The sequence below is a fragment of the Cotesia glomerata genome, linkage group LG1, assembly GCF_020080835.1.
Source record: "Cotesia glomerata isolate CgM1 linkage group LG1, MPM_Cglom_v2.3, whole genome shotgun sequence".
Taxonomy (NCBI): Eukaryota; Metazoa; Arthropoda; class Insecta; order Hymenoptera; family Braconidae; genus Cotesia; species Cotesia glomerata.
Window position 1 is genome coordinate 30806242 of NC_058158.1, and position 22244 is coordinate 30828485.

At 31.9% G+C, this 22244-nt stretch overlaps 1 protein-coding gene across 2 annotated transcripts in view; it reads left to right on the forward strand.

Annotated features, from left to right (window-relative positions):
* Positions 1 to 22244, forward strand: part of LOC123275368 (transcription factor mef2A) — a 50173-nt gene that overhangs the window by 3017 nt on the left and 24912 nt on the right. Inside the window, exon 1 of one of the 2 annotated variants that reach the window (XM_044743451.1) lies at positions 19029 to 19525. The exons of the other annotated variant lie outside the window; for it this stretch is intronic. Within the exon in view, the coding sequence (XP_044599386.1) occupies positions 19505 to 19525 (21 nt within the window). The 5' untranslated portion in view covers positions 19029 to 19504. Of the gene's footprint in view, positions 1 to 19028; positions 19526 to 22244 lie in introns of those variants that run through there. 2 annotated transcript variants of the gene reach the window in all.

The following is a 22244-nucleotide window of genomic DNA, read 5'->3' on the forward strand; positions in this document are numbered from 1 at the left end:
GAGCGAGTGAGAGAGGGTGCCAAGTAAAGGAGGATATTTTTGACGGTAACTACTTGGAGAAGGACCAAACGAGGACGAAGTGACTCACGGTAGGGTTTCACTGGGAGAAAACAAGACAAACTGAGGAAAATAAAGACCGAGAGAGAGAGAAAGAGAGAGCAAGAGTTTTAGTAGTATACATAAACGAGATGTGTTGTATCTATAGAACATATAATATAGCAGAGTAAGAGGTAAGAGACAAGAGGAAAAGGAGAAAATACTGTTGAGAGTGGGAGTTTATACGATGGTGAGGGAGAAGTTAAACCGGGAGACAAAGATCGAGAGATCCGAACCCTTTCTGGCAGAACTGAGCTAGCTCGTTCGCCGTTAGACAAGCTTCGGAGCAGAGTTCCTCTCTCTGAAATATCTCACTGAGAATATTATAGAGATCCCGACATAACAGTGTGCTTAGCTTCACGGCACTAAAGAGCGAGAAGGACCGAGATGAGTGTAGAGTGTAGAGTTTAAGCTCTACTCCGGAGGAGCACCGTACAGGACAAAAAGAGTCAGTCCAAAGTATGAGAGAATGATGACGACAGAAAGGAAGCTTTCTAAATGAGAGAAAGCTCGCGTTCCAATACTGCCATGGAAATTCAGACAGACATAAATTATTACTATTTTTATAAAAATGTAAAATAAAAATTCTGAGGTGGTAGAAAAATATTGGGAGGGTTAATTTTCATGACTTTGGTCCACTCTGGTACCAAACACATAAAGACACTGAACCGAAGCAAGAACAGATGATCGGATCCCTCTCTAGTAGACCATGTGAGGGGAAGCAAGCAAGTCTCCTCTCGATACCAGTCTTTCTTTTATCTCCCTTCAAAGTGTCCTTTGTTCGTTGGTCTGACGTTCCCCAGGAGTCCACGTCCTACGTCCCAAGTGTTTCTTTTTCTTCTCAGCAACGTACGCCGCGAACCTGGGCCCTCTTCTCCTTTATCTCTGCTGAACCCTTCTCTAAGTAGAACTTGATTAGCGGCTGAGACTTGGAACTTTTTCAAGATTTACCTTAAAACAAATTACCGAGAAAGTCGCTGGGTTCGCAAAGAGTGCAATAAAATAAGCTGTTGAGCTGAAAAATGAAAAAAGTAGCGATAATTCTTGTATTTCTCCAAACAAATCTTTAACATTATCCCTGCATGGATAATAATATCTCAACAAGAGAAATACCACATCTCTCTACAACTCCAAGCTAAGTATAATCTGCAGATTCTCATCCTACGGCACTGCATCATATCTATCTCTCACACTCTCTTTCTCAACGAACAGCAGCCTTCGTCTCGATCTCCATCTCCATCTCTGCCTTCCCCGCATTCTCTTCTATCTCGTTTCTCTTAAAAATTCATCCCTACTCCAATCGCGTATCGTCTCTCCTCACGTTGGCGCCCAAACAGCCAGCATCAGCCTATTTCCATCTCTCTCCAGATGATTTAACCACCAGGATTGGTGGATCTCGCGGACCAATCAGCAAGAAGTTCCGGGCTTTGCGCATTCCCCACACACGTGGCTCGACATATACGTCCATATTTTCGCGGGACTGCGAAAAATGTCAAAAAAATTGGTTTTAGAGCTGAGCGCCGGATAACTAAACGTGGTCCTGGTCTGGTGGTGAGCTCTATCTATACCGCGGAATAGAGCGCCCCGACACTTTTGGTTGCAAGCCGCGACCACGTGGCATTTATCCTCTCTCTCCCATTTTTGTTCTCATTATTTTTTTATTATTTTTACCTCAACTCTTTCATTTCTTTCGTTTCGTTTCTTTCTACACCTTTCTGTCTCTACTCGTTTCTTCGCACGTTGTGTTCTGTAGCGTGAGGCAGTGGATTCTCAGCTGCTTTTCAAACTAACACCACACTCTTCATCCTTTTTTAATCTTTTACCAACACTCACCGTCATTTCTCACTTGCTCTTTGTTTTTATTATAACTCTTATACTATTTACCCGTCTCTGTACTCCCAGACTTTAGTCTGCTCCTGCCTACAAGACGCGACAAGTTCGAAGGCGACTTCAGACTCCAGACACTCTTTTAGATATTTCTATCATATACATACGACATACAATAGTAGTCTGCACACATATGCCTAAAACTTTGTTCATGCAAGCTCAGACATGTATAGACTATCAAGAATGCGCTACTCTAGTATAGTATATATAACTGCAGACTGCGCAGCTACGTCGTCCTGCCTAAAATAAAACATATCACACACACTCTCACCTTAAAATATTTAAAGCGTTGCACAACTCAGCTCCAAAAAAATTAATCAACATTTTGCATCCTGTCTATTTTTATCAACAATTTTTTTTTTATATTTGATCATTTATTACACAATGTTTACTCACAATAAGTGAACAAAACACATGTAACAGATTTTTTCTGTGAAAAATTAATCAATGTAATTTAAAAATTTCGGCGCGACAATCGTCCTTGGTCGGACGACACAACTATAGTAGTAAACATGTATATACATGTATGATCGCGAGGCCGTGTCCGAAGGTCGCAGGATTGCACGACTCGACTCCAATACGTCTGCATACGTCGTCGCCTCTGGCTCTGGCGAACTCTGTATGTGCATAAGGAGCGAGACACGTGTGTAGACGATGAAAAAAACAACAACAACAAGACACTGAAATCGTAAAAAACAACGCGTGTACTCGCATTAGTCTAGCATCAAATAAAAGTAAATACGATCGTAAACATTATTATCATCCACACACATGACGATTTGATTACATGTAGGAGTGTGTACAAAAAAGATGAAACATTTTATTTTGACTAGAGAATAAAGTTAATCTTGTGACTTTTGTGCTCGAAAAATAAGACCCTCTACTTCCGGATATATCGTGATGCACGTCTCGAGCAGAACGTACACAGGTCAGCGTATGTAGTAAGCGTTGATATGTTGATGCTTATGCTTTATGCTCCGCGGGTATGTGCTTACTTTTGTTATGTTGACGTGCGTGGATGTTTGGATGTATATATCAAACGTCGCTCACACACATTTTGTACATATCTATAGATGCATATCATATGTATATGAGCTTGAAGAAAAGTAAAGAAGCGATACGGTAAATAAGATGAGAGAGAAAGAGAGTTAAAAAAAAGTACCAGAGGCCAAAGCCAGCTTGTGGCCTTGTTGCTGCCTAAATAGGTCACTACGACAGAGACTGTTATATATGATAGAACAAAGATAACGATCGATTTTAGACTTGGATTTATATATGCTGGGAAAGGTTCTTTCTTTTTACCGAAAGTTGTATTGATTTTCTGGAAATTAAAATAAGCTTTTGTTTATTTTTATTCTTTAAATTTTTCCACAAAAACTTTATATCAAAAAATGCGCAGCAGAAATAAAAAGTTAATTTAGAATTTTGGATGAAAAATAAGAGATCATTTTTTTGTTTTTCAGAAAATTAACTTTTTTTATTATTTTTGTATCTTAAAAAATATTACGCAAAATTTTAGTTAAAATTTTTTACGAATCATTTTCTTTCCATAAAATTTTTTCAAAGTTCAATAAAATTTTCCTTAACAATCGCCATGAAAGTTTTTATTTATACTTTCGAGAATTAAAGTGTGACTTTCACACCATTGGTGTTCAAGTTTTTACACCGAATTGCAGGTAATTTAATTATTTTTCAGTACTACATAAAAAAAAATTTTTCATTTTTTAAAATCAAATTAATAAAAAAATCTGAATATGTCAGAATTATTAAAATAATAACAGGTGATAAAAGTCCACCGAGAAATTACGAAGTATCAGTAGGAAAATAACTAGTTACTTGCAAAAGTATGTCGTTCTGAGTAGTACAGAATACTCAGAACATACATCGTGGTTTAACTTAAAGAGTTGAACGGTGACTCAGGCCGTCACAAATAAGTGTGCCACAGATATTCCTCTCTTTATTCTCCGACTCTCTTATCTGTTCTCTACTCAACTTGAGACTCAACTGCACGCGCCACCGCGTTCTTGATGCCGTTAAAAAAATTTTTTTTGTCATTTAAAAATCGACAAAACTATTGCTGAACTTATCCGAAAATCTGATCGACGATCATATTAAAAAATAATTCTATTTGATGGTATGCGTCAGGAATCTTCAGGTCTCTCGGGTGTTGCAATTAGTGAATAATTAAAAATCATTCATTATAGAAAAAATGTAATTAAAATAAAAATAAAAATTAACAAATACAATGAAAATTTCCAATGAGAATTTATTCATTTTAATTTGTTCAATTAAATACACAGACGTACATGTGCGCTTCATTATTCTTTTTGTTTAAGCGAATTAATATTACCAATAATGAGATCTTGATAAAATTTGATGGATACTCAATATATATATTCACTATATAGCACATACATACATCAAATAATCATATACACCAAGTAATTATTATATCATCAGTATGAGCTTGTATAATACTGATCAAGGGTTTCAAATAATAACACAAAATATTTCTGGTAAGCAAAACTCTGAAACTCACCACGAGGATTTGCAACATTTTAATCGCTCACCACGTGGTTCAAATACTTGAAATAATCTACTACAAGAGTGATTATAAAACTCTCAAATGATAAAGCTTCTAAAGCATTAAAAACTTTTTCATTCATTCATTAACAGCTTTAGTTTTCTCTTTATCCCATTTATCCACAACTTTAATCCCTATACACATTTTTATTTTACCGCAATCTATATAATGTTCTCTTACTTACTGACGGTTAAATTGAAAAAAGTAAAAAAGGAAAAAAAACACAATACTTGTACTTATACTTATATTTATTCTGATTCAACAAGTATAAATGCAAAGCAACAACTTCGCTTGATGATACACAAACTCCAGCAGAGTTAGCTCTCGAGCAAAGTTACATACGTACCATCGTTCTATCGCATAATATAATAATATCGGAAATATATGCACGAAGCTAGCAATTTTTTATTAATCCTTTCTTACATCTATCTACCTATCTATCTCTCTTTCTATATCTGTATTCTGTAGTTATATTAAATACGTGTATTACACACACGATCTCTTTAAAGTTATCCGCCAACGCTCGTAGCGTACAAAACAGAAGTGGTACTCTCAGCTACTGCATCCAAGCTTGGAATGCGATCCAGCTAGGCATCAGCCTTGAGCTGGCCAGTAGCGCGAGTCAGTCTAAGGTGCGACTTTATTCAACATTTATATTAGCTACATTTTTCCCGCGCATCCATCTACTGTCAAGTAGATTACTTGCTTTCTGACAAAATAATATTAACTTGTATCCGGTTTGGTGTCGAGCATTTTACGGGAGAGTTATTTCAAGTGTAGGGTTCAATTTCCGGAGATATTAATCGAGGATTTTTTTATGTACTTATTTTTTTTTAATTTTTTTGGTTTACTTGTTCAAATAAAAAATACTAATTTTAAGAATAAGATTGATATTCTAAGCTAAATATTGGAGATACAAAAAAATGACAAAGGACTTTTTTTTTTAGGAAATTTACTCTTATATTAAAATGATTTGGGTCTGTTGTATCAAATTTTTTATCTTTCGGTCGAAATTTGACTTTACAAGTTAAAAAACAAATTTTTGGAGTTACAAGACAAAAGTTACGAATAAAAATTATGTAAAATTTTAGATACATACAAAAATAATTATACATTTAAAAAATTTGATAGTCTTGATAGTGTGGCAAAACAGTGATTTATATCATATTATTAATACTTTAGTAAAATAAAAAACCAAAAGCGTTAGATTGTAATATTTTTCTTTATGAAAAAGGGTCATTTTATGGAACTTGTACACGGAGAAAAAAAATTTGCTATAGGAACTCTATAGTAGTTAGTTAGTTGTAAAAAGTTCCAGTAGGTTAACGTATTCTTATAATAACAATACCGTTTAGCTCCTGCAACTCTACATCGTTGAACTCTGAGAGCTAAACGTTATTTACCTCTCACAAGTCTACAGGATTGTTCTGAGACTATAAAAAATTTTTGGCAGTCTGATTAATAATTTTTTTTACGATTTAGCATTGATAATCTAATAAATAAATGCGACAGAACGAATTTATATTTCCAACAATAATTTATATGGCAAATAAGAATAGTATTATAATAGAAATAAAATAATAATAGAACTTATATTACAAATAAAAATTATTTGTAAAATAAAAATATGGTCGTCACAAAATTATCGTATTTTCTTAATTATATCAATAAATATTCGACATGAAATCACTACCGTATATACACGAGAAAAGATAAATAAACGAAAACAAATTTTATTTTGTGTTAAATGGGGTCTTTTTAATGTATTCCGATAACTTATCACTTATCACAATATATTCAACTAATAAATTAAATTAACAGTCACTGCAAATGAACCTTGAAAAACCATAAATACAAAACTGTTCTAACGAAATTCAATTTGACAAAAAAAAACCTATTTCCTTAAATAAATAAATTGGGAACTTAATTGTCCTCATATATTTTTAATAATATAGATTAGTAACAAAATAATTATGTTTGGCATTTTAGAAGGTTATGAAATATGTCAGCGCACTCCACTACTGCGCAACGTAGAGCGCTCAAAACAATCCCGTAGAGCTCTGAGAGCTCAACAACATTGAGTTATCAGAACTAAATAACATTTTGTTACTGTAACTCTACAACGAACAGTAAACTGTGTATAGTTGTGGTAACTCTACAGTTACGTTACCAGAACGAAATTTTTTTTTCCGTGTATGTTTAATTTATAAAATTCGTCATTTTTAACTTCCCGCTAAGAAAATCAAAGATTTTCAAAAATCGGGAAGTTATTGTTTTCACTCCGTTTTGCAAAAATCGAGTTTTCATCAAACCTCAACGTTCGAAGGTCACAGGAAGCTTCCCTGACTATCTCCGCGAGGCTGTCACTGTGTGTGTGTGTGTGTGTGTGTGTGTGTGTGTGTGTGTGTGTGTGTGTGTGTGTGTGTGTGTGACTATGCGACTATGTGACTATGTGACTGTGACTATGTGACTATGTGACTCGCTTATAACTTTTGAACGACTGAACCGATCGGAACGTACCAAACAGCGTTCTAAAGAGTTCCCTCAAACTTAGATTTCCTGAGAATTTGAACCGATTCGGACCGATAGATTTTGAGAAATTTTAAAAAATCTAAAAATAAATAAGAAAAAAATCATTTTTGAAAGTGGTTTTTTTGGAATATCTTTTAAACGGCTCAATCGATCAAATTCAAAAACTAATCCGCCCTTAAGCTTGAAAAACCACGCCGATCGTCGCTAATCTGGTCAAAATCGGTTGATTGGTTCGAGAGATATTCTTGATAAAATATTTGGAAACAAGTGTTTTTTTAGATTAACTCCGACATTTTTTGGAATAACTTTTAAACGGCTGCACTGATCGATTTCAAAAACTAATCAGCTATTAGCATGAAAAAATTACGTCGATCGCCGTCAAGCCGGTCAAAATTGGTCAATTCGTTCAAGAAATATCATGAACGAAAGAAAACCAAAAAAAGTGTTTTTTTTTGGAATTACTCCAAATTTCCTAGTTTTATCAATTCAAACTTGAAGATTCGTCATGAAACTAAAAAAATTGCGTCAAATACTGCCAACCGCGTGAAAATCGGTTGATTCATTTAAAAGTTAGTGCGGTTTGAAAATTTAAAAAATATTGTTCTATGATATTTTTATCAGACTTTTGAGCTCGAAGAGCTCAAAGTAACACATAAATTGTATTTTTGAGCTCGATGAGCTCAAAAACGTCATTAGTGCAGTTTTCTGCACCTAGGCATGGAATTAGCGGGAAGTTGCTCGGATGGTCTTCAGGGTCTACCGTTTTTCTAATTTTTTTTATCCTAATGATTCTGGTCAGAACTTGAAGATAAAATCATGAAATTATTGTATTGTTGTCGGCCCTTGATATGTGTGCAAATTTTCAAATTAATTTGACGTTTTAAAGACGATAAAATGACCTCGGATAACTTCGTCAGATAAATAGATAGATAAACACATTTCAAAGTAATGAAAGCATATAAACAATTAATGAGTGATTTGGAGTGAATAGTATATTACACCCTTCGGAAAAGAAAATAAGAAAAGCCTCAGATCACATGTAATTCTTGCCCGTAGCGAAAACTACACTGAAAAAACAATTTTTTTCCACCTGGAATACTAAATTTTTTACTCGAGTTTTCTTGATTTAAAAAAACTGGTTTTCTTAACTTCAAAATACCACGTTTTATTATAAGGCTAGTTTTTTGACAGTCAGAAAACTTTATTCTTATAGTTAAAAAATTTTCGTATTCTAATCATAAAAATACCAATTTCTTATCGATAAGGAAAAATTTCCTAGGTAGAAAAAAACTTTTTTTTCAGTGTAGACTATAGTATAACAGTACTATTTTTTTGTCCGATAAAGGCGGAAAGCGGCAACTTTGTTTATCGCAGCGGGACATTAGTTGCCACTTTCCGCCCGGAGGGCAAAAAAATTAAAAATTCCTATTGTGTAAAAATCACACCTAGTGATGTGAAGCAAAGCATGAGCTCGTCAAACGCTCGTCATTTGACGTCAATTGACCAACTAAAAAAAAATGACCGCCGGTCATTAATCGAATTAAATGGCGATTTAATTTAAAAGCTAAATTAAAAAAATTTTAAAACCTGACCAAAAAATGACCGAAAAATTTTTGACGGTCATTTTCCATCTAAGTAGTTGAGCAAGCCAGATTTGTTTACTACCGGCAAAATTTTTAGGTAAATTTCGTGTTTGTATTAATAGACATAGTGATTGTTTTTAATAAATAATCTGTAGAATCAATTTTAGCAAACAAATTTCATCGGATTCTCAAGTCTAAAAAATTGACCAAAAAATGACTGAAAAATTTTTGACGGTCATTTTCCATCTAAGTAGTTGAACAAGCCAAATTTGTTTATTACCGTCAGAATTTTTAGACAAATTTCATTTTAAATATTTAAAATATGGGAGTTGCATATGAAATAGATTGGTTTGATTTTTTTTTTTAGTGGAATATTATTAAAAAGAAAAAAAAATGCTCATGAATTTTTGTGACTGACCAAAAAAAAATGACGTCAATTGACGAGCATTTGCTCGTCAATTGCTCGTGATTTGACCAAAGTTGAAAATGACCGTCATTTCGCATCACTAATCACACCTTATATTGTGGAGCATTAAATTACAAAAAATAAAAAAATTTCAAACCGCTATTAAAAATTACACTCCACACGGAAAAAAAAATTTCGTTCTGGTAACCTAACTGTAGAGTTACCACAACTATACACAGTTTACTATTCGTTGTAGAGTTACAGTAACATAATGTTATTTAGTTCTGATAACTCAATGTTGTTGAGCTCTCAGAGCTCTACGGGATTGTTCTCAGAGCCAAACGGTATAGTTGGGAGCGCCCTACGTTGCGCAGTAGTGGAGTGCGCTGACATATTTCATAACTTTCTATAATGACAAACAGAATTATTTTGTTACTCATCCATATTATTAAAAATATATGAGGACAATTAAGTTCCCAATTCATTTATTTAAGGAAATAGGTTTTTTTTTGTCAAATTGAATTTCGTTAGAACAGTTTTGTATTTATGGTTTTTCAAGGTTCATTTGCAGTGACTGTTAATTTAATTTATTAATTGAATATATTGTGATAAGTAATAAGTTATCGGAATACATTCAAAAGACCCCATTTAACACCAAATAAAATTTGTTTTCGTTTATTTATCTTTTCTTGTGCATATACGGTAGTGATTTTATGTCCAATATTTATTAATATAATCAAGAAAATAAGATAATTTTGTGACGACCATATTTTTATTTTACAAATAATTTTTATTTGTAATATAAGTTCTATTATTATTTTATTTCTATTATAATACTATTCTTATTTGCCATATAAATTATTGTTGGAAATATAAATTCGTTCTGTCGCATTTATTTATTAAATTATCAATGCTAAATCGTAAAAAAAATTATTAATCAGACTGCCAAAAATTTGTTATAGTCTTAGAACGATCCTGTAGAGTTGTGAGAGGTAAATAACGTTTAGCTCTCAGAGCTCAACGATGTAGAGTTGCGGGAGCCAAACGGTATTGTTACCATAAGAAAACGTTAACCTACTGGAACTTTTTACAACTAACTAACTACTATAGAGTTCATATATAGCAAAATTTTTTTCTCCGTGCATAATAAAATATTAAGGCCTAGGTAAAACACATGTAATTATATTAATTAAAGTCAAAATTCTTTAAAATATTAACTGTCTAAAAATCTTGAGCCAAGTAAAAACACGTCAGTTCGCCAGTTAATCATTTAAATGAGTATCAACAATTATTAATGCAATACAAATAAATTTGGTAGAGTCTTGAAAGGTGTTTCATTCATTATATCGCAGATTAAATAAATATGTAGATAATATCTATTAAGTATCAATGTCTATATACCCACGTGAATGGCGCCAAGATATATCGTAAATGAAACCAATCCAAAGTATACATCAAACGATCAAACCACTGCCACGACCTACACTAAACAATATCACCCAACAATATTCACATCGAAATCGAAATCGACACTTACACTTAAAACTTGACTAATCTATATTTACTTAACATACATAGAGCATATAATATTAAATCACATGTGATATATTCATGCACACTAATAAACTAGTGACCAATCGAGTTAATCCATCTGTTATATTCACACGAGTGATCATCCCGAGTGATTAATATTCTAACAACAATGAATTGGGCCGTTGCCCACGCACGTTTCACATAATATGAGAGACTCGCACAGATGAGTAGCTGAGTTATATAGCAAACATAATATCAGATGAGAGCACACCACACCAGAGTAGAAGACTAGCCTCGATGAGTAGATTTGACTCTTTGGCGCGCGACCGCACAGCTATTACAATAATAATAATAACAATAACAATAATAATAATAATCACAACATCACGCTGGGCCGCTCAATGTGTCGTAAAACTAATCTCCGAGATACCGATTACATAAGCCGCCCTCTTGTTCCCGTAATTCCCTCGATATATAGCTACACACTTTGTTAGTTTTATAGATATACAACACTTGTCGTGTCTTTCTCGTACATTTAATGCTTGACTCGCACTTTCCGTGGGTCGGTTCGTTGACGTACGTGCACCCGACCTACCTCACTGCTGCTCTATACATGTATATATCTATAAACTTAATCCTCGGTTTTGTATTGCCACTGTCTATTTACCTTCAATGTCGTTATACTCGTCTGCGTGTCGATACCTGTGTTCATGCATCATAAATCTTAACAAATAAACACGCGTTTCTATTATTAATGATACATTATGATTAGTATTTAACTTACTACGAGTGCTTAAGCACATTTGCCTTTTTTTATGTCTAATTAATTATACAACTGTTATTTTATAAATAACATTTATCATTTATTTATTTATTATTATTTCAAACAGCACGTGTTTGCGTTAAAAAATTTTTAGGATTTATGAAACAGTAAATATTATGTAAAATTCATATAAGTATGTATGTATACTTGAAGTATAATTACATTTTTAATTTTAATTTGGAAATTTTGGAACTCAATTTGGAATTTTTTACAAAAAATTAATGAGCAGTGATATAAAAATGAATTTGATTCATGAGAAAAAATTTTCAACTACAAAGATTAATATAAAGAATTTTATTATCAATTTTATCAAAAAATAAAAATTACCACCAAACAAAGATTTCCGGCCTTAAAAAGTTTTTCAAATGAATAATTTGAAATGTTCATTTTTACCACTCCAATTAAATAAAAAATTATTTTGATTAATTCTTCAGACAAACAAGTGTAGTCTCAGGAATTTTCAAGAATATACGTTCTTGTGTTAAGAACATATTCAATACAAAAAAAAAATTATTCAAAATTATTTGTTTGGTTCAAAATTTCTTCTTTTAAATTAACTTAATTTTTTAATTAACATTTGTCACTCCGAGTATTATAATCAAATTAATACAACAAATAAACTTCCGATTTTTGTCAGTTTGATATTTTTGATCCGGCAATAACAATAAACACTTGCAAAGTCCCGTTGAGTATAAAGGCAAAATCTTTTCTGTTGTTATGTATTTAAAGAGTAATACTACCTTTGCTAGGTAGGTCAGGGTTATAAGCGTCTGGTGACGGGAATTTGTGAAAGAGGATAAAAAGAATGAATATAATGGGGACCGCGACAAGACAGAAGGCAGCGAAAAAAATAAGAGAAAAGTGATTTTGTGACTGGTAATCTCATGGGTCGACACGTACTCTCGTTTCTTTACTCATTACAACCTTTTATTTTCTCCCTTTTCTCCTCCCACTGGCGCTGGCATGGCATTTCTACTCCTACTTCTCGTTCACGGAACGTTGATCCCTACACTAGTATAAAATTAATTGAAGATAACACGCGCCGCGGCAGCTATTTTCGCACTGTTTTACCCAGTAAACAGTAACTTAACTGGTTAAATTGTTCCCAGTGAATCACGTACTACGCACCAAACCACCGGCATCGGGTTACCCAAAGTGGCCGCGGGACTCTTTTTAAACTCTGATTTTATGTATTTAAGTAAACGGAGGAATTTACTCAGTAGTACAAGACCACTTGCTACTCTACCGACAAAAGGATCAAACATGCTCTATATATATATATATATAAAGTATAGGGGAACTCACGATAAAGTGAGACAGAAAAAATGAGGATGTTTATTTGCGACGTCTCAAGACGGATGGGACTACTTGACAATATCAACGTTTTTATCAATAAAATATTTATCTAAAGTATTTTCTTTAATTGGAGGTGATATAAAACTGAATTGCAAGAAGAGGTACATAATTCACTTGAAAAAATTGAATGTATTGCAACATAAAAGTAACGGGCAACTAATGGATTTTTCAAAGTTCAAATTGTATGCTAATGAAAAAATTCTTTTGATAATGAAATGAACGATTTATTCAAATGAAATTCATGAAAATAATAAACTTAAAGGCTGAAATTTTAGTAGCTTAAGAAAATTACTTGAGTTATTAGGAACTCATTATACTATCGAACCATCATTCACAAAGATCGAATGATAATTTTCCTATTTTGAAACTCATTCTCTGTTTTTCTACCTGAGGCCTAATGACTTTTCGCTACACTTACTTAACAAAATCCAAGACTAATTTGAGTATAAGAACCATCGAAGAAAATTGTCTTTATGTATTTGATACTTTTGTAACTTTCTTTTATCTGTAAAATACCTAAAATTTTTAGAAATTTTCAGAATAAAAATTAACATTAATTCGTAATATGTTGAAAAATGAAAATATTTAGGCTATTAATCTTAAATAAATTCCCTGCTAATAATTGATTGCAATAGATTGTTTAATTACTTTGAATAACCCATAAATTCAGATTTCTCACATTTTTAATTCATCATCTAGAATCAGTTATATAGTTCAAATATTTTGAATTTACAATTTATAATTAAAGTATTAATCAAATTATTTTTAAGTATTCAGTAAACCTTAAATCGTTAATAGAATTATTTTATATTAGCCATGAAAATTAAATTCTTAATTCTATCATTTTAAATAATCTATTTAAATCGAAGTTCTTAGTTGAATTATTTTTCATTATTCACGCCTGAATAAACTAGTAATTAAATTATTATTGATCGCTGATCAAAAATGAGGAGACAATGTGATAATTTTTTAATTAAGTTGAAAATAAATTTTACATATTAATGATTTGCTAATTAGCATTTTAATTCTTAAATCCCTAACCCTCTAAACGGATTAAGAATTTGCAAAAAATCTCTATTTCCCCCCGCACAGTTGAACCTTAATTTTTTTTAATGTTATATATTTATACATATATATATTTTGCAAAAAAAAAAGAGAAAGTTTATTATCTATAAGAGTAATGTATATGTTGAATACATCAAAACAGAATACAGCGAGTGTGATAAATGACTCGAATTGTCGAGAAAAATAAGAATTAAAAAGAAAAGTTAATGATATGAATACCTATATATAAAATTTATTTTATTTTACAAAAAAATAAAATTTATATACACGCAAGGTGACGAGATTCATCGAGTTATACATACATATAATAATACTGTATCTTTATTTGTAAATACACATGTACATGTAAGTATGTGTAAATAAGTGAGAAAGAAGCAGAGATTATTTTTCTGCACATGAGGACATAAGTTATTTCTGATGTCAATGATATATATTCTTATCATTAAATTCCAAATACTGATAAACGGGAACCGCTCATTTACTTAATTTTTTTTAACTCTTGGCCCACATATAAATTACATCAATTAAATTAAAAGTGTCGAACGTCATTATGATTAATAACAAATGTCTTTTCCCGCAGATTTAATTAATAACAAAATAATTTTATATTAATAAATAAAAATAATTACATAAAATTAGAATTCAAATGTAAATAATAAATAGCTAAACAATTATAAATAATTAATGCGACATTTATTTTTTTTTTTGTTTTTCTATACATTCGAGTGAATTTATCAGAAAATATTATTTACAGCAAGGGGTATATTCATTAGTTAAATAATTTTTATGAAAAATGTTTTGGAACGCTGATACACAAAATTTTCCCGGGCTCTGTTGCGCGTCAGACGGTTTAGTTATATATCCGTACATACAGTAATATCTAGACGCATACTGCTTTATAAATAGAGAACGCGCCCTCACCGCACACTCATGCCTCACACTATTTAACGCGTACATGTACACCAGTCGAGTGAGTCCCCAAATCGTTTTCGTAAACTATTTTTGGTTTTATTTACCCAATGCTATATACCATACTATATCTTCAGGCTAAAATAGGAGTTTTATCAATTATCACTAACAATAATTGTTTCGTTTACGATAATTATCAATTTCATATATTGCCAGCTAATATTCTTAATTGTTAATTAATTGATCAACTATTATTTACTCACTTTAGAAGCATGTTATATTATAATTTTATAATGACTATTAATAAAAAAATGACTGAAAGAATTAATTTAAAAAAAAATTTTTTTTATACTTTTTATTAAAATTAATTTTTTTTTTGTTCTTTGAAATTGCGTAAAATTGTTCTTTTTTTAATCCACATTAAGTGAACTTCATTCATTTTTTTTTTTTTTTTTTTTTTTCTTTAAACATTATGATAAAATGACATATATATAAATTTTATCATTATTCAAATTCAGAATTTATGTATTAAATATGAAAAATTTTGACATGAAATTAAGAAAAATTAAATTGTTATATACTCCAAAATTATTATATATTTAAATTTAAAATTAAAAAAGTAAATTTTTAATTTTTAATTCGATTTCAAAATTTTATAAAATAAAAATATAACACAAGAAAGAAACTTTTAAGGTCTAGTTTTAAAAATTTTAAATAAATTTTGTATTTTCTTTAATTTGATTTTACAAAATAATAAAGAAATGTAAATTTACAATGAAAAGGAATTTGAATTTACATTAATCCATTTAGGTAGCAGTAGATGAAATTAATAAAACCAGAGAAAACTCAAAATAACTAAAATATGTATATATATAAAGTTTGAGTATAGCGCGTTGATTGCGTTGTTAAAATGAAAAGGGCTCTCACATCAGCTATTCCGTTCTCCATCGTCATCGTGTCTGAAAGTAAAGTTTCACTGTGACGTCGATGACAGGATCTCTACCAAACCGGCGGAGTTCAGAAACTGCGACGCGGGCTCTCCGTTACTTCGAATATAAAATATAAAAGTTTATTTGTCTCCGTCAAGCCCACCGCCGTCACTCACAATGATTTTCTTTCTCCTCAATACTGAGTAGAGAATAATTATCCAAAATTAATTTACTAATCAATTATAGATAGAGATATTTATAAATAAAAAAACAAATGTTTATACAAACATCCATTGATATATAATAATAAAAAAGTATATATAGAAGAAAAAACTAAAATAAAAGGAATGAGCAAAGAGAAAATATATAACATCGATTGCTCTTTCTCACTGTTTCTCAACGTGTCTTGCGCTCTGTCCTCCTCAAAGGTTAACGTTACCACATTTACCGTCCTTGTCTCTCGAGGTCTCGAAGTAGTTGCGCCCTCGCATGTTCCTTCGGGCAGCAGCCGAAGACTACAGAGCGGCAGTGTATGAAAATGTCGCGCAAAACCGCGATTTATTAAGCAGCGACATCCATTATAAATTTTCACCAATCTACAATATCATATTCAATAAATAAAAAATATTATTTATATAAATATCTTCCTTTTGGAGGATTTATACCACGAGTAATAAAAAGTATTTACGATGAATTTTCTTATGCTTCGAGGCTTATAGAGTCCCAGCTCGACAACGCGAGCGTACTAGCGTTTCGTCTGGTGCCGTGGCACGATTCTTACGCTGCTTAATGTCTACAGTTTATGCCAGTGGCGAGTTTAAAACCTAACGGATGCCGTACTATGTGGGTACCACTGGGCCCCGTCACTATTTTTACTCAGGCCCAATATTTTTATTTTCAAAATTTTTCTTATTTAAAGAAAAAAAATTTATTTTACTCCAAAATTTTGATAATTTTTTTTTTTCAAAATTCTTCATAATCAATATAAAAAAATTTTTTTTTGGAGTAAAAAAAACGTAGAAATAAATTTATAAAAATATTGATTTTTACTCAAATTAAAATTTAAACTCAGTAAAATTCAAACAGTTACATTTTGCATCGTCACGTGTTCCGCGGATCGATGAAAAAGTAATCGATGTCGCGCGCTGGGGTTCAACGCTGACAATATTTTTAATTTATAATTTTTTTTTTAATAAAATTTAGAGATACTTTTTTTCTGTAGAAAATATAAAAAAATCTAAAATAAAATATCAGCAATAAGTAGCTTATTACCAAATTTAATTAAGTGTGGATGCACAAAGTTAATGTTATTTCCGTAGAATAATTATATTGTGGATTTAGTTGTATGCCTGTTTTACGAAATAACAAAGTATTTAATACCATAACACAAATTGTAATGTAAATTTGAATAGGGCTCGGGCTGTAAGTACCTTTTCATTCAACGGTAATTGTTCTATTACCTTTCTCCTCTCAATTACCCCGATAGCATAGTACTTGCGGTGTGTCTTTCAATAAGGATTATCTTATGTTTTAAACGTCATAAATTATGAGACGGCTCATTCATCGTTTTATATACCAAGCAAACTCATAATTTAACTTTAACACCGTGAATGACGTTTGACGCCTCCTTTTCTTATTATCATATACATGTATACTCCAAATACACACATCCAATGTTATATCCATCCACACAACAGACATAAGAGTCAAGTACATCGGCTATTTGTTAAGTTTGGGCGTTTAATCGAACCATTAAATTGATTTTACGATCAGCTGTTAAGATTACGTACCGATACCCCTGATACACATATGTACATGTACAAATACAGGTATCGACATCGGCACCACACACGCTTCACAACACAACTCTATTGCACGTGCAATTTATTCGTATGTTGTGTTAGGATAACACGTGGTTACACTGACAAACTAAACTGTCCTGTACAGCCAAAGTGCTAACAGCCAAACAATATTCATTTTCAGAAGCGTCAACATTATTCATCTAATCCAACATCGACAGATTTGAGTGAAAATATACAAAGAGGCCACACAGAAAAAAAAATGTTCTTGAATCAAGTATATAATTTTGAAGAACTTTATCTTCTTGATTTGAGTAAAAAAATTCTTAAACTAAGAAATTTTTTTTTTGTTTAAGTGAATTTTACTTGATTCAAGAATTTTTCGTCTTGATTTAAGACAATTACTCTCTTCAAAATTATTTTCTTGGTTCAAGAATTTTCCTCTCGAATCAAGTTAATTTTTTTTTCAGTGCATCAACCATCATATATCCCATATGATAATTAGTAATTAGTTATTTAATTAGTAATTACTAATTACCGCTCAAAGTCAGGTTCAGGTAATTTTTTAATCGTAAAAAGGACAATAGTGCATGCAGTATGTACCAACAGACATGTCATCCACAATTGTACTTGTACATGTGTGTTAAGTGCATAATTTAAACGATCCGCGATCAGCGAGGACCTTTGAAGGACGCATACTATTTATATTTTTATGATTATTTATGATATCTCACCGCGTGGTCTGTTCTTCCTTCACTTGCTCGGCACATTACTCCCAACTGAACTCTCGGGGGAAAAGAAAAACGTACATACATTTGATTACACTGGATCTTTGTATATCTGTATACCTTTATGTATGTTTACTTAAACAACTCTCGCGCGTAGAGTTAAGTCGCGCACACGCATTCGAATCGGTGGCATTTCACGTTGCGCACCTCATTAAGATTTTACGACTTGTTGGATGATGGACGGGGTCATTTACACCCGTTCACGTTCATTCAGAAGGTGTTTCCACGTTTTGCATATTATTATTAGTATTATTACTATCAACATACATTATAAATGTTACCTAATTATTTTTATTTGTAATATTATTTACAAATAAAAATAAAATATTAAAAGAAAAACGGTGATATTGTTTTTATTAAAAAAATAAATAATAGTAATTTTAATTTTAATTTGAAAATAAATTTTAATGAGATTAAAAAAAATAAAAAAATGAAAGCGCTCGTGGATCGACAAGAATGTGGAGGCTGAAAGCGCTCCGGCCGAGTGCGCAGTAGTTTACAGCAACCAGAGTAACAGCCCTGGCCTCGTCTCCCTTGGATAATTTCTCTCGTGGCTTTATCCCACGATCGGGAACAGCAATTTCAGGCTGAGAAGGACCCGGGCCCCGAGTGAGCTCGGACCGAGCCTGAGGTCCCGTAGCGTTGTGCCGGAGTGCAGGTGGGCCGAGCGCCGGCGGAGACTCCCGAGACCGAGCGTAGGAAACCCGAACGGCGGTACTCGTCGAAGACTGTTGTCAGAGTATTTCAGTAATGCTTTACATGGCCAACCAGCAAGTAGGTTTGTCCGTCAGAGTTGTTTTACGTCCAGTGATCGTGCGGTGTTTTATTGTACAACCCGTGCAAACGTTATACACACTACACTACGGCTTACGGCATTCGTGAGACCGTGACGATTATATATAATATATCTGTTCATATATATTATCATAATAATATATAATATATAAATATATATATATCTAATAATTTTAATAATAGAAATATTTGTAATTTTAACATTAAATAATTAAAACTAAAACTTGAAACTCAAATGTTTGATGGTTGATTCAAACTTATATACTTTTAAATAATAAAATAACCAGAAGTAACTGAAGCAGTGGGCCTTTTACGGTCGTATTCTCTTGCAATTTTAAAAATAAATCGGCTTTATCTTCTGTGCTTTGTATGGTTTACGAACGATCCAAGATGCTGTCATCAGTGCCAGCTAAATAATAATGTGGTGCGACGTTGGTCAGGTGAGTTCAGTGAAGTTTAGTTTCACATATTGAGGATTTACGGTTTATTTTATTTTTTATCTTATTGTGAATATGTTACACACCCAAAGTTACATATGGTTTATTAGTTTCATTTAAAAAATATTCATAAATATAAAATATTTTATTTTTTAGATAGATCCCTGGTATGTGAAAATGAGGAGCTAAAACTCCAAGTGCTTGGAATTTAATATCCAACAATTTTTAGTCATTACAAGTGTCTTTAATTTTATTACTCTTAATTTTAAAAACTTAAAAAAAATTATAATTATAATTACAAGTGTTATTTTTTTAACATATATTTATATCTTATGTATTAAATATTTGTCAAATAATTTTTTTATTGTAAGATAGTGCATTTTGTCACTCGTACTGGTGAGTCAAAATTTTTGATAAATAAATTGTCTATTTTATTTATTATAATTGAAATAGAATAATTATTTGACAAAATATAATTAAAATATAAGTTAAAAAAAATATTTAAATTATCAGTCTAAAAACTTTCACTTGTAACGACTAGAAAAAGTAACAGAAACATTAACAAGTTAAAAATATTTAATTACTTGATCTATAAGTAAAAGCCTCGGGGTATTTAAACAGATAGTAAACTGTCAAAAAGCAGCGTACATGTATGCCTGAGGAATGTCAGATTTGACGCGTGGTAACCTCGTGTTCGGTTGTTTGAATTTCAAGCGATCCCGCGTTTCTTTGCTCTGGCGAGTGCGGAGGGAGTGAATAGAAGGAAGTACTGGATTCGCGAGTTGAACGAATAGAGTAGATAAGAGACCAGAGCGGGTAGACGGCAAGAGTAAACGGCTGAGCAGACTGTTTTGCTTATTCTTTTATAAGTATGCTTGTATTACTCTCATCTGTTCTTTACTTGTGTCTACAATTCTCCTATCAGTACTCTATACATTAACATTAATAAATATATATATATATATATATATATATATATATATATATATATATATAATAAAATATATATATATATAATAAAATATAGTACAAGTACAAGTATTGGAGCACTTGCGTTGGTACAAGCCATCATTAAGGTATATGTATCTGTATCTACTACTTACACTTACACCTCATGTGTAATGTGTAAGTACACACATACACATACCGACCAAGTGTGATATAAGTATAGCAAATCGTCTCACACAGCTTAGCTCGACAATACATACGTACACTTCCACACATAGCTAAGTACAGGAAAGTCTCGCAGGCACTTATGACCAACCATCGAGCGGCTAACCGTCTCTATGACTACCAGTACAACAACTTTGTAGGAAAGTTTTTTCAATTCTACGACTTCATTTTCCAACTTGACTTCTTTACCGGAATTTTTACCGTGACTTCAATTAAAGTTTCCTTATATAAGTATCATGTATGTAATAAGCATACAAGCACCAGGCGGTGAAAAAATAAATAAACACACTTATATAAATATTCATTTAATGTTAGATAATATATTTATAAATTATGCTATCATAAATGTCAAAGAACTTGTATTGTAGTTAGTTATTTAATCGGAGTATGTGGTATTTTTATTTTATTAATTAACAGAATAATTTTAATATTGTAGAGATTGATGAAGATGAACATGATCTAGACTAAGAAAGTTTTGGGTAAAGAACAAAGTCTTGAGCAATGACTGTCAAAAGCCAAGAACACGTGGTTTAAACTCGGGCATCCCCCTATTAGAGTGTTCGTGAATGCTGAGCAGTTTAGCGGGTCGCGTGCCCCACTGACGTATCTATTGTCTTTTTAACAGAACTACCTGATATCTATTCCACTTATACCTACATGTTATAGTCACAGGTGTATTGACAATGAATTTGAGTCAATAGTTAATCTGAGATCGTAGGTATATATGTATATAGTAATAATTTATATTATATATCACTTTATTGTTTTATTATCTTCGTAGTAATTTGTCACAATAATAGCAGTGTCAAATAGTGAAGTAATAGCAAAAATTATGAGTTTTTAAATGGATAGGTCGTTGAATTCATGTATACTGAAAAAAAAAAAATTAACTTGACTCAAAAGAAAAAATTTTTTTTCAATTTAAGTAAACTTGATTCAAGACGATAAAACTCTGCGGAATGATTTTTTTGATTATAATATTTTTCTTTTGAATCAAGTTAATTTTTTTTTTTATCTAATGGCGTAAAAATAAACCAGTTGGATTAGCTAGCAATTGTATGAGACATGTCTGGGTATACAAATCTATTAAGCAGATCATTTTCCGCCCGCATATATATGTATTCTCCATAAAGTAAATTTATACGTGAAATAAAAATGTCTATAGATTTATTTATAGACATGTCACATATCACAGGGGGTAGTTAGAGTCGGAATGTATAGTGTCGCGACAGAAACATTTTAGTGGATATACACCCGACATGTGTATTTATCGGTCCCTGATTTTTATTGATGATGATAGATAGATAAGCGATGAGCATTGTCTCGCAGCAGGTGTGACCCGAGAAATAGACATAGAGTTGAAGAGGAGGTAGATTGGCCTTTTTCCCCAATACGATCAGCCGTCCTGGTAAAGTCTGGAGAGCATTAATGAGAGTAAGAGCGGGATAGGCAGTACAGAGAGCGAGATATCGTCGTCGGGATCTGTCAATAGATTTCCCATTCATAAATTCGCCTCGAGCGTCATAGTTTCGTTAGCGTGAAAACTGCG